This window comes from Neovison vison, chromosome 2 (assembly GCF_020171115.1).
Source record: "Neovison vison isolate M4711 chromosome 2, ASM_NN_V1, whole genome shotgun sequence".
Lineage (NCBI taxonomy): Eukaryota > Metazoa > Chordata > Mammalia > Carnivora > Mustelidae > Neogale > Neogale vison.
In genome coordinates, this window is record NC_058092.1 from 215,649,176 (window position 1) to 215,663,671 (window position 14,496).

Here is a 14,496-nt window from a genome sequence, read left to right on the forward strand (position 1 = left end):
ATTATAAAATACATCTCAATGGCATAGCCAGTTTACTTTATATGTCAATAATTAGGCAGAAACTTTTTGCCATCACTTATCTACCAGTCTGTATGTGTTTATACCCCTACCCCTGCCTTTCTGACAGTATAGACAAAGGACTGTAGTTTAATGCAGCTAGGCACAACAGTATCTGGTTGGTAGCTAGTGGAAAAGCAAAAAAAATTTTTTAAATATATAAAATTGAGTAGATTAAATATATTTAAACACCCAGATTTTTGCACTTCACTTCAAATTGACTACATGAAGTTCAGGAATATTTTCATGAAGTTGTTCTCCCAGATTGCTATTAGTGAAACTCTTATGTCTCTAAAATAAATTTTATGAGTTCCATCAGTCAACATTTTATATCTTTCTTCTTCAAAAACTTAGCTTTTTGAAGTTCATGCCATTATATTATACCACACCACCTGTTACTCTTTTTAAAAATTATTTCCATCTTCTGATCACTGCTGAGCCTCTCAGTTCCTTGAATTACTCACTTTCAATGATATCCATCTCACTTAGACACCCAAATCCCACAATTATACCCTTGGGGGATCTTGTTGTAGGTCACAACTCCAACATCCTAAGTTCAAGCATTTCTCTAGGGTAGTATTTCTCAAATGTTGGAGATACTGCCCTACCATAGGAAATTAAGATTATGTTTGCAGAAATTTTTGGTTGACATAATTGGAGGGAGGTGTTGCTACTGGCATCTAGAGGGAAGAGGCCAGGGGTGGTACTAAACTTTATGCAATACACAGGACATCTCTCCACAACAAATAATCATCTGACCCAAAATGTTGGCAGCGCCAAGGTTAGAAAATATTGCTGTAGAGCTACCACATCTCCTTTCTGTTCTCCTTTCAGTCAACTTTTTTTCCCAAGATTTATTTATAGTTACCATCTCTACAACCTCACTTCATATTATTTCTTCAACAATAGCCAATTGACCTGCCCCAACTTTCCACTGAGACTGCTCTTGTCAAGTAACTAACATAGTGCATGAGTTCGTTGTCCTTGGAGCCATTTCTCTCATAGTTTTCAGGTTTCCTCCTTCATTGGCAACTCTTTCTCAGTTTTATTACTTGACTCCTTCTCTGCTAGATCTATCAGAGTTGGACTTTGGACATTGGCCAAAGTCCCATTCCTAGCTGGTCTCAAGCATGTTCATGGCTTAAATTATTCATATGTAAATATCTCTATGTAATAATTCATATGTAGTTATCTGTATGTGATCTGTATCTAGAATACTTCTAAATTTATATCTCAGCTCAAAATTCTGTCCAGTTGATATTTCAACTGGAATGGCTTTTTAAAAAATTTATTTCTTACTTGAAAGAGAGGGAGAGAAAGAGAGAGCATGCATGAGAGGGGGAAGGGCAGAGTGAAAGGGAAAAAGAGAATCTCCAGCAGACTCCTCACTGAGAAGGGAGCCAGATGTGGGGCGTGATCCCATGACCCTGAAATCATGACCTGAGCTGAAGTCAAGAGCTCAAGTTACCCAAGTGACCCTCCATTAGAATGTTTTACATGCATCTCAAATTTAACAAAGCCTAAAACTCTTTATGTCCCAGCCAAAGCTACGTACCCCTAGTTGTTCTTGTGTCAGTTAATGACACTATCATCTATTCAGTTGTTCAAAAGCCAACATTTTAAAATTTATTATTGATCCTTCTCTTTATTATTCACATTGAATCCATCAGCATTTTTGATAATGATTTTTGCATTTACACTAACAACAAAATATGAAGGAGAATTTAAGATACTCTAAGAAAATAAAGCTGATGGAATTCCTCATTAGTAGACCTGCTGTATCAGAAATGCTAAAAGGAGTCCTTCAACCTGAAATCAAAAGGCCCTAAACAGTAACTCAAAGTCATAAGAAGAAAAAAAAAAAAAAAAGCTAAATTTATTTTATTTTTATATATTTTTTAAAGATTTTATTTATTTGTCAGAGAGAGAGAGGGAAAGAGAGCGAGCACAGGCAGACAGAATGGCAGGCAGAGGCAGAGGGAGAAGCAGGCTCCCTGCCAAGCAAGGAGCCCGATGTGGGACTCGATCCCAGGACGCTGGGATCATGACCTGAGCCGAAGGCAGCTGCTTAACCAACTGAGCCACCCAGGCATCCCTATTTTATTTCATTTTTTTTTTAAGATTTTATTTATTTATTTGAGAGAGAGACAGTGAGAGAGAGCATGAGCGAGGAGAAGGTCAGAGAGAGAAGCAGACTCCCTGTGGAGCTGAGAGACCAATGCGGGACTCGATCCTGGCACTCTGGGATCATGACCTGAGCCGAAGGCAGTTGTCCAACCAACTGAGCCACCCAGGCGCCCCCAAAAAGCTAAATTTAAAATGCAACTCTACAGGTATATATAAAAGTCAGTATTATTGTATTCTTTGTTTATAAGTACTCCTTTTTCCTCTATGATATAAAAGAAAAATGCACCAAACAGTAATAATAAATCTATGTTAATGGACATATAATGCATAAAGATATAATTTGTGACAACAACAACAGAAAAGGGGAGGGACAGAATTGTACTGGAGTAGAGTCTTATATACTAGTGAAACTAAGTTGGTGTTTATTTGAATTAGTTTGCCATAAAACTAAGATGTGGGGCACCTGGGTGCTCATCGGCTCAGGTCATGATCTCAGGGTCCTGGGATCGAGCCCCACATCAGGCTCTGGGGGAGCCTGCTCCCCCCCCCCCCGCCTGCTGCTCTGCCTACTTGTGATCTCTCTCTCTCTGTCAAATAAATAAATAAAATCTTAAAAAAAAAAAAAAAACCAACCCTAAGATGTGAATTGTAATTCCCATAGTAGCCACTAAGGAAACAATTACAATGTATATGGAAAAGTAAAAGACAAGGGGATCAAAATGGTACTCTGCAAAAAAATCAACTATATATAAAACAATACAATAATGGAGGGATTGAGGAACCAGAAAATATGATAGAAAACAAATAATAAAATAGTTAAGTTCCTTTTTTTTTTTACTAGCAACTACTTTAAATGTAAATGGATTAAACTCTATAAGTAAAAGGCAGAGATAGGCACAATGGATTAATGGATCCAATGATATTCTGTCTAGAAGAGATTCACTTTCGATTCAGTGAAACAAATAACTTGAAAATGAAAGGATGGAAAGATACCATCTATGCAAATTGTAATCAAAGGATTGCTGGGGTGGCTATACTAATACCACACAAGCACATTATTTGCTGATCTTCAAGAAGATATAGCAATTATAAACACATATGCACTAAAAACAGAGCCCCCAAATATATGAAGCAAAACCCAATAGAATTGAAGGAGAAATGGTTGCATAATAATAACTGGAGATTTCCATCCCACTTTCAATAATGAGTAGAACAAATCTACAGAATATCAGTAAGGAAATAGAGGATTTAAACAACATTATAAACTAATTAGACCTAAAAGACATAGAACAGACACACAATAATAGCAGAATACACATTCTTTGCAATTGCAAATGGAACATTCTCAAGTATAGACCATATGTTAGGTCATAAAATGAATCCTAATAAATTTTAGAAGATTGAAATCATATAAAACATTTGTTGTGACCACAAGGTAATAGAACTAGAAATCAATAACAGTAAGAAAAGAGGAATGTTCACAGAATATGTAGAAATTAAATGACACATTTAGAAATAATCGGTCAAAGAAGAAGTCACAAAGGATAACAGAAAATACTTTGAAATGAATGAAAATGAAGACATAATATACCAAAACTTATGAGATTCATCAAAACCAGTATTCAGAGGGAAACTTATAGCTATAAGCACCTATGTTAAAAAAGGAAAATGATCTCAAGTCAATAATCTAATGTTATACCTTATAGGATCATCAAAAGAAGACCAAACTTAACTCAAAGCCAGTAGAAGGAAGGAGATAGAAGATTAGAGATAAATGAAATAGAAAATAGGAGAAAAACATAGAGAATGAATGAGACCAAAATCTTTGAAGTCAAAATTGACAAACCTTCAGCTAGAATCAGAAAAAGGAGAAAAGACTCAATTTTCTAAAATCAGAAATAAAATCAAGGACATTACTACTAACCTTACAGCATTTAATAAGATTATAACAGATTATATATTTTATATAATATATTAAATAACAGATTACTCTGAACAATTGTATGCCAACAGATTAGATAAAATTAGGTGAAACATTCTAGAAATACACAAACCACAAAAACTGACTCAAAGAGTAACAGAAAATCTGAATAAAATATACTAACTAAATATTGAATCTGAATAAAACCTTCCAACAAAATAAAAAACCCAAGACCAGAAGGCTTCACTGGTGAATTCTACCAAATATTCAAAGAAGAATTAATACCAATCCTTCTCAAGCTCCTTAAAGAAATATAAGAGAATGAACACTTCCAAACTCATACTACAAGACCAGCATTACCCTGATGTCAAAGTCAGACAAGGACACCACAAGAAAAGAAAATTACAGGCTCGTATCCCTGATGAAAACAGATGCATAAGTCCTCAATAAAATATTAGCAAACTAAATTCAACAGCATGTTAAAAGGATTGTATACCCATACACACACTCCTAGGCATATATTCAAACTGCTGAAAACCAAGATAAAGAGAAAAGCCCAAAGGAAGACATATTACATTAAGAGGAACAAAGATTTAAAAATACAGAGTAGACTTCTTGTCAGAAACTCAGTTAGTCAGAAGAAAATGAACACATTTAAGGTGAAAAGAATGAGGAAAAAAGAGAAAAAAAACCCCCTGCCAGTCCAGGGAACCTAGCAAACTATCAACAATGAAGGTAAATCAAAGACAATTTCAGACAAAGAAAAACTCAGGAGAATTTAATACAGGCAAACTTGCAATTCAGTTAAAAGAAGTTCTTTAAGCAGAAGATATATGGTATAAGAAACACTTTACTCTGCACAAAGAAGATCTCTTGAAATAGTGAAAATGAAAGAAAATTGAACATGCTTTCTTCTTATTTTTCATTACTCTAAAAGATAATTATCTAAAGCAAAAATGACGACAGTATTTTGTGGGCTTGGAGTATTTATAAAAGTAAAAGGTATGGCAACATTAGCATGTAATTCCCAAACAGTACAAAATCCCCAAATATTTGGAAATTAAATAACATTTCTAAATAACCCATAAAGTCTAAAAGGAAGTTACATGGGAAATTAGAAAATATTTTAAATGGAAAGAAAATGAAAACACAAAATATCAAAATTTGCATAATACAACTACAATCATGCTTAGAGACAAATTTATAACATTAAATGCTTATATTAGAAAATAAGCAAGGTTTGAAATCAGTGAGCTAAACTTATCTAAAATTATCATTAGATAATTAGATTGAGCTTAACAAAATGATGGCACATTAGAATGAAAATTTAACTTTGTAGTGCTGAACTTCTTATACCTTAGAATCATCTGGGAGGCTTTTTAAAAATACCATGCCTCAGGGTAGGGCCTGGACACATTTGTAAAGTTCTTCGGGTGACTCTAATGTACAGCCAGAGTTAGGAAACACTGATTTAACTGAATGAAAATGATTTATCATGGTAATGGAAGAATAATGAACAAATTTGGTACAGCAGGTTATATGTTGGCTTTCTTCTTAAAAAATGATAATTATGGGGCGCCTGGGTGGCTCAGTGGATTAAAGCCTCTGCCTTCAGCTCAGGTCATGATCCCAGGGTCCTGGGATCAAGCCCTGCATCGGGCTCTCTGCTCAGTGGGGAGCCTGCTTCCCCCTCCCTCTCTGCCTGCCTCTCTGCCTACTTGTGATCTCTGTCTGTCAAATAAATAAAATCTTTTAAAAAAGTGATAATTACCCGAATCACAGAATTCAAGTCTTCAATTATGCTCTTGTTGATAAGAATTGCATCAGGATACTCCAGCAATAACTGAAAATTTTCCAGCTCCACTTGTCCTTGTTTAAGGAGAACTTGGATTGTCAAATTCAGCTGGAATCTCACTTTTTCTTCCTGTAATCTACATTGAAAAAACTTCAAAGTAAGTAGTTGTAATATACTTCTATTTCAAACTTCATCTATTATTTGAGAACCAAAAATTCAAACTTGAATTTCAAACTTAAGCTGAAGGAAAACCTGCTGGAGATAAATGCAGAATATCTTTTCCTGATGATGAGATTTCTTGGAGGTCTCTATGATACCTCATCTTGTTGATATGGAATTACACTTGGGCTGCTCAAAGAATGGCATGGACAGAAATGCAGTCACAAAGTTTCACTTTATGATTAAGAAAAAATTAATATAACTTTGGTTGTAAGTGGAAAAAAATTGAGATGTTACCAAATAACACAGCTATTGAAGTTCTGACTTTTTTTTATTATTTAAGGTAATTATTATTTAAGATTTTATTTATTTATTTGACAAACAGAGATCACAAGTAGGCAGAGAGGCAGGCAGAGAAAGAGAGAGGAGGAAGTATGCTCCCTGCTGAAAAGAGAGCCCGATGTGGGGCTCGATCCCAGGACCCTGAGATCATGACCCGAGCCGAAGGCAGAGGCTTAAACCACCGAGCCACCCAGACACCCCGAAGTTCCTACTTTATATATTGACTTCTGATATTTTGTTAACAATGTTTAATCTGTATGCTACTTATATCTATTTCTGGCTAAGTCCTGTTCCTCCTAAGAGCCTAAGTTTGAGGATGATGTATAATGATGAATTTGGAAACACCAGAGAAGCATTTATCAAGGTGGCTACAAAAATGGAAAAAGTGAAGCAAAACTTAGAACAGTATGCCAATCATTCAACAAAATACAAGCTCTCTTAAAGAAAAAGATATTCGCTGGTTAGTTGCCTATATGGGAATTTCTTGGATACCTGCTTAATTTTCCACAGAGTTTGCTTGTGTGTCTTGAGCCTGAAAGTGCCGACTAGCAGAAACAAATTCTTTGTACTGTATGTATGTGGAAGGAGCAGATTAAAAAACAGTAAGGTTTTCCCCAAACTTGCCTCTTTCTAATAAGAGCAATGGAACCTACAGGTAAGTTCCATTCTCAAGCAAGGTCTTTTGTAACAAAATGCACTTTTTCAAAAAATTTATGAAGCCCAGCAAGAGAGACCAGTCCGTGCAGCAAGTAGGCTTTCTCCCCCCATGACAATACAAACTAACTTAGCCCTAGCTTAGACTCTGTGTAAATGAATGAAAAGTTCAAATTACACCATCTGTTCATGTAACACTTTTTCAATTTCCTGTTGCAACTTCTCATCATCCTCTGTTCTCCTCCGGAGGAAAGTTATCATTTCCATTAAGCCAGCCGCTTTCTGCTTTACCTGAAGGAACCAAACCACAACCATCTTAGAGCATATGGGGCTTTGGAGATAAAAGCATATTAATTTTAAAGAACTTAAGAAAACATAGATGTTTTATTTAGTTACAAAGCCTTAACAAGTCCATTTTTCTATGAGAGTAGTAAAATTTAAATCCCTGCCATTATGTAATATACAGTACCTAAAATTTACATGGCACATTCTGTGAAAATTTTAAAAAATATTCAATTTGCTTCTCACTAAAAACTAAATATAATTTTCCTTATGTCTTATTTTATAATTTGTTCTCATCATCTCAGATAAAATGATAAAATTATAGATTCCTGAGCAAAAATATGCCAGGATTTTTGTGGCACTGAATTTAGGGAATTTTGGGGGAGGGGAGGCCCAGGGTGGTCAAGGAACAGCAAAAGGAATGAATCTTTTCCCAATTAATACATTCTCAAATTGTTACATTTGCCACATTAAAAAAATATATATCCTAGCAATATAAAGTAAGTTCCAGTGAAATATATTCTAATGTGTGCAAAAAGGGCTGAGGACAACTCAAGACCAGGGCAGAGAGAAAGGCAGTTGTGTCTATGACAGTGCTGCCCAAGAGAAATACAATGTCAGCCACAAATTCGAGCCACATATTTAATTTTCAATTTTGCAGGAGTCACATCATAAAAAGTGAAATGAAACAGGTGAAACTAATTTCACTAATATATTTTATTTAATACAATTTATCCCAAACATCGTTTCAACTGTAATGAATATAAAAAAAATGTCGAGACATTTCCATTCCTTTTTCATAATAAGACTGCTAAATCTATGTCTATTTTCTACTTACAACATGTCTCAATCAGGACTGGCTACATTATTTTAAGTAAATAATAACCATATGTGGCTAGGGGCAACTATTTTGGACAACATGGGCTTGTAAGTATACACCTATACTTAGCCCTCAATACCATTAAGGTTAATATTTTATCTCATCGTTATTATTACTAGTTTACTAACTACTACCCTAGCAGGAAAACCTAAATAATTAGCATTTCGGGAAGCTGTGATCACTAGAAACTACATATTTGATATTAGTACACTAAGTGAAATAAAATTGAAATGGAATACAATAAAATGTTATTATATACTTTCTGTTCATTTTCCACTTTTGCTCGCCTGGTCACGCAGAAATGATCCCAGACTGAGGGGTCCAAGCCTTCGGGCATGTTATTAATATTGTCCAAGTCATCCATGGCTTTCATTAACTGGACAAATGCATCCTTATTCAATTTCCCAGATTCTGGTCGCTCTCCAAAAGGCACAATACCAGCCGTATCTGAGTGCATTTTTTGTTTGTGAATCCTGGTATTACCAATAAAAATCCATCATCCTTTCATATTCTCACACACAAGAAATCAGTCTTAAATTATACAACTCTTAGCATCAGTATGAGATTGTATGACATTTTCTTTTGGCAAGTGGAAGCTGGTGGGTGGATTTTTCCAAAGAGAAAAGCACCCACTTTGACCTTCCATACTCCCTGGATGCCCAGGCATGACCTTGGCTGGCCTATTGATGTCCCTGACGGTTGTCAGCACTGGCAGCTTTACCTGCACTAAAGAAATCTCCCTTCTGTGTATTTTAAGCAGGCAAGTAAATGCCCCAGGGGAGTGTGGATAATCCCTGGTTATGTCCCACATATTTACTTCTAGTATCCTTTTTGCAGCTGAGTAGCCTGGAATATTTCTGATATAAACTGAACTGGAGAAGCACCTTTTAAAATCTACATTAAAGATGTAGCCGGGGTGCCTGGGTGGTTCAGTGGGTTAAGCCTCTGCCTTCAGCTCAGGTCATGATCCCGGGGTCCTGGGATTGAGCCCCGCATCGGGGCTCTCCGCTCTGCGGGGAGCCTGCTTCCCTTCCTCTCTCTCTGCCTGCCTCTCTGCCTACTTGTGATCTCTCTCTGTCAAATAAATAAATAAAAATCTTTAAGAAAAAAAAAAAAAGATGTAGCCAACCAAGGATTTGTACCAGACACTTATTATCTGGAAGCTTTACAATCTGCTGTGAAGTTACTATTGTTATCGTCTTTCTCTAGATGAAGAAAGCCTGAGAGAAGCTATTGGTCCAAGACCACAGGTCTGATAGATGGTAGAGTTAGGATTTAAAGCTAATTCTGTTTGACAATAAAGCTTATGCTCTTTCCACTGCTGCCTCCCAATATGTGGGAAGTGTTTCTTTCTTCATAAGACTTATTATGACTCATTCCTTTAAAAATAGGGAAACCAAGATATGAGTCATGTTTTAGGTTGAATTTCCTGGGTTGCGTGTAACCTGTTAAAAGTGAGAGAATGAGTTTGTATCTTAGACAAATATGAGCCTATACCTTTGTAACGAATTCCATTGCTTCTAGCTTATCTTCCATTGGAATTTACGGAAATCTGAGTATGTAAAACTTTGGAAATCTGTGAAATGAATTCTAATGCTACTCTGAGTATAAAAAACCCTGATTATTTTTTGATGCTTTTTGATAATGGTTATTTTCAATCATTTATATTGGCATTTTCCAAACTTTGTCTTGAACACAATCATGTGATATGCAGAGAGAGCATGCATGTGTACATGGGTGGGAGCGGGGAGGGGCAGAGGGAGAGGGAGAGAATTTTTTTTTTAAGATTTGTTTATTTATTTGACAGAGAGAGAGACAGAGAAGGAACACAAGCAGGGGAATAGGAGAGGGAGAATCAAGCTCCCCTGAGCAGGGAGCCCGACGTGGGGCTCATGATCATGGGATCATGACATGAGCTGAAGGCAGATGCTTAATGACTGAGCCACCCAGGCACCCCGAGAGAGAGAATCTGCAGGCTCTACACTCAATGCTGAGCCTGACTTGGGGCTCAATCACACGACCTGGGCCAAGATCAAGTGTCGGATGCTTAACCAACTGAGACGTCCAGACGCCCCTCTATTTTTTATACTTGATGATCCAAAGGCCAAAAACAAGTTCTGAGAAGTTCTTTAGTAAACTATTTAACCTTTTCTTTTAACCCAGGATTTTCTCAAACACATTTTGTCCTGGTAGCCTTTTACATGTAATTCCAGTTCATACAACAAGGGCCTCATATTTGCTAGAACACACCTTGGGAAAAACTATAGATCTGTATACCATCAATATTTTAAGAGGAATTACTTTTACAGGACTATGATAGCACAATGCTTACTTAGATACTTAACTTTTTGAATAATGAAATTATTTTACTTCATTGTTTACCTTAAGATGTATGAATAGTCTAAAAAACCCCTGAGTTATAATAAAGACACTTGAACATTTTCACATAAAAGATGTTACACTGAATATTTCTATCTAGTTGGGATTGAAAGCCAAAATCTAACAACACTTCTCTTCATTTATGAACTTTTTTTCTCGGAAAAATGATAGTAAAGGAGAAACAAACCTTGGCCGGCGTTTAAAAAGTTTGTAGAGTGTATCCACCTGATGGCTGGGAATTTCAGAAAATTCTTTTTTAAAGCTGCGATCCAGAACCTAAAGATAGAGAGATTATTGCTTGGATTGCAATCTTTTCAGAAGCCCTTTCTTTGTTCACAATACTTTTCAAAATATAGGACTGAATCACTTTGATTTTAAAAATCCATGAAAATTTGGTTTGTAAAGTAGACTTATTTGAGGGTCATACTTGCTATGCAAGGATCTTTAAAGATTTATTTTGAATAGGAAGTATCTCTGTGAATTACAAATATTATTTCATATAAGGTTCTAGAAATCATTCAGAACTAAAATTTTCACAAAATAATATTTACCAGTAAAATATGCAAGGGATTCTATTCTATTATTTTTTTTTCCTATCCTGTTTTTTTCCATTATAAAACTACTGGTCATACATATGATCCAATAATTCCACTATTAGGTATTAACCCAAGGGATATGAAAACACTAATTCAAAAAGATATATGTACCCCCATGTTTACTGCAGCATTATTTATAGTAGCCAAATTTTGGAAGCAATATAAGTGCCCATTAATAGATGGATGGATAAAGATTATATGATGGCATATTACTCAGCCATAAAAAGAATGAAATCTTGTCATTTGCAACAACAAATGGACCTAGAGGGACCTAGAGGATATCATGCTAAGTGAAGTAGATCAGTCAGAAAAAGATGAATGAATTCACTTATAAATGGAAATAAGAAAACAAATGAACAAAGAAAAAAAGAGTATGAAAAACCATACTCTTAAATATAGAGAACAAACTGATGGTTACCACAGGGGAGGTGGGTGGGGGGTATTAGGTGAAATAGGTGATGGGGATTAAGAATATACTTATCATGACCTATACATAATGCATAGAACTGAGCAATATTAGAATTGTTGAATCATTATATTATACATCTGAAACTAATATAATACCATACATTAATTATGTTGGAATTAAGTTTCATTTATTTTTTTAAAGGTTTTATTTCTTTGATAGAGAGAGAGCACAAGTAGGCAGAGAGGCAGGCAGAAAGAGGTGGGGGGAAGCAGGTTCCCTGCTGAGCAGAGAGCCCGATGCGTGGTTCGATGCGGGGCTTGATCCCAGGACCCTGAGATCATGACCTGAGCTGAAGGCAGAGGCTTAACCTACTGAGCCACCCAGGTGCCCCTGGAATTGTTTTAAAAAATTCTGATCATAGCCTACTAAATTGATTGCATGACCAATTAGTGGGGACCGCAACTTAAAGTTTGAGAAGCCCTAAGGTCTAGGTGAGTGCTCTCTTTTTCTGAACAAAGGAAAATTTAAACCAGACAAGTTACAAAAATTTATTTTACACACTGATTATCAGAAATATACAATGGCTCAGAGTGAAGTTCACTGATAACTGAAAATTGTAGCAGGATATAATCTATGAGGAAGTTAAATTATATTCCTTTTAATCTTCCCTAAATTGAAGCAGCAACACTATTGCATTGGTGAATGGGTAAGACAAAAGTTCTCACTTTGTCTTCTGCCAACAAGTTGTCATAGTGTTCCTTGTACACATCAAGGTCTTCTCTGGCTTTCTGGATGGCCTCTGAAGTCTGGTTCTATAATAACATCAAGAGGAGGCAATTGGAACTGAGTTTTTTCAGGATAAACAAACATACTGGGATACTAAGAATAAGAAATTTCCTAATACAAGATAAATGTATCAGTGAGATATCCATTACAGATAACATTTATAGCAGAAAATACATCAGTTGGAGACTTTGAAAGAAAAAACATCTAATCACCTGTTTCTTTTTTATATATAATGTATTTTTTTAAAGATTTTATTCATTTGACAGACAGAGATCACAAGTAGGCAGAGAGGCAGGCAGAGCGAGAGGGGGAAGCAGGCCCCCCGCCAAGCAGAGAGCCCCATGCGGGGCTCAGTCCCAGGACCCTGAGATCATGACCGGAGCCGAAGGCAGAGGCTTTACCCACTGAACCACCCAGGTGCCCCTAATCACCTATTTCTAAGTACAACCAGTGAGTTGTGTGAGCTATGTGAGTGTGTAAGTGACTGTGGAGCAGGGAAGTCTGATGATGAAATTGCACAGACTTGGGATTCACATGGCTTGGCATCTGAGAAATTGAATATATAAACAGATAATGGCCAGACCATATATACAAACAGAACTCTGACCCACAACCCCTGTAGCAACTATCTGGGAAACTAAACCATATCCTCAGCAGTGATCAGTACCAGACTGTCAGGATTTCATCAGTAACTTTCAGCCTTTCCTAGTTTTTGCCACAATTTCCAGTTACGACCAAACAGAGAAAGCCAAAGATTAATCACATAGGTTGCCTGTCTTCTAACTAACTCGCCCCTGGCTTCCCTATGCCAACAACTTTTTTTTTTTTTTTAAGATTTTATTTATTTGACAGACAGAGATTACAAGTAGAGGCAGGCAGAGAGAGAAGAAGGGAAGCAGGCTCCCTGCTGAGCAGAGAGCCCGATGCGATGCGGGGCTGGATCCCAGGATCCTGGGATCATGACCTGATCCGAAGGCAGAGGCTTCAACCCACTGAGCCACCCAGGTGCCCCCCCTTTTCTTAAGATTTTATTTACTTATTTCACAGAGAGAGACAGAGCACAAGCAAGCACGAGTGGGGGCAGGGGAAGCAGAGGGAAAGGGAGAAGCTGACTCCCCACTGAGCAGGGAGCCCCCGGGGCTTGATTCCAGGACCCCGGGATCACAACCTGAGCCAAAGGCAGATGCTTAACCAACCCAGGCGCCCTCCCACCCCCCTGCCAGCAACTTCTAATCAGAGTGCACCTGAAGCCTTCTTTTCTTTCCATTTTATAACTTTCCCATCCCTGTGTCTGCCTTTCAGTGTCCACCAAACACAAGTGATGGTGGCTGACTTTTAAACTTGATCAAGTTCTGAATAAATAGTCTGCTTATTCTTATTTGGATGGTCTTCATTTATTTTCACAGTTCCAGTTCCTGCTGTTTTACTTTCTAATGGGTGACAGGCATGTTACCAGCATCTCTGAGACGGTCTCCTCACCCGTGAAAGAAATCTGGTTCCTTACAGGGTTGTTATGAGTAGGGCTGCATTCATGAACTTGAAGCAAAAACTAAGTTCATATGTCATATATATGATACCTTAAATCATTCATTCATAAATGTTCTTTATTAATACTACTAATAAAAGCTGAATCTTTTGTTTTGTTTTATTATTATTAATTTATTTTTTAATCAGAGAGAGTGAGCACAAGTAGGGGGAGTGGCAGGCAGAAGGTGAAGCAGGCTTCCCACTGAGCAAGGAGCCCGATTAGGGACTTGATCCCAGGACCTTAGGATCATGACTGAGCCAAAGGCAGCTGCTTAACCTGCTGAGCCCCCCAAGCCACCCAGGTGTCCAAAATCGTTTTGAAAAATATTATGTGACAAGCATTTTGCATTCATTTCATCTTTAATGAAACATATCTATTCATGCTATTTACTAGAGTTTTCCTGAATACGACAGTTTGTCATTCTATAAGCTAACACATTACTTACATGTTTAGTAAAACCTAGGGTTCCCAATGATCCAGAGAGAACAATATTCCCAGAGCAGAGCTTGCATAACCTAAAAGGTTTACGCCTTGTCCAAGGTCCTACAGTGTCATAGCCAGTCAGTGATTAAAAGTGGGCA

At 36.9% G+C, this 14,496-nt stretch overlaps 1 protein-coding gene across 1 annotated transcript in view; it reads right to left on the bottom strand.

The window, feature by feature from the left end:
* CFAP43 (cilia and flagella associated protein 43) overlaps positions 1 to 14,496 on the bottom strand; it is a 101,860-nt gene that overhangs the window by 4,849 nt on the left and 82,515 nt on the right. The window contains exons 30-34 of the mRNA XM_044240453.1: positions 12,327 to 12,413; positions 10,784 to 10,872; positions 8,477 to 8,690; positions 7,234 to 7,346; positions 5,877 to 6,036 (exon numbers count right to left, since the gene is read on the bottom strand). Coding sequence (XP_044096388.1) covers positions 5,877 to 6,036; positions 7,234 to 7,346; positions 8,477 to 8,690; positions 10,784 to 10,872; positions 12,327 to 12,413 — 663 coding nt within the window. The remainder of the gene's footprint in view (positions 1 to 5,876; positions 6,037 to 7,233; positions 7,347 to 8,476; positions 8,691 to 10,783; positions 10,873 to 12,326; positions 12,414 to 14,496) is intronic.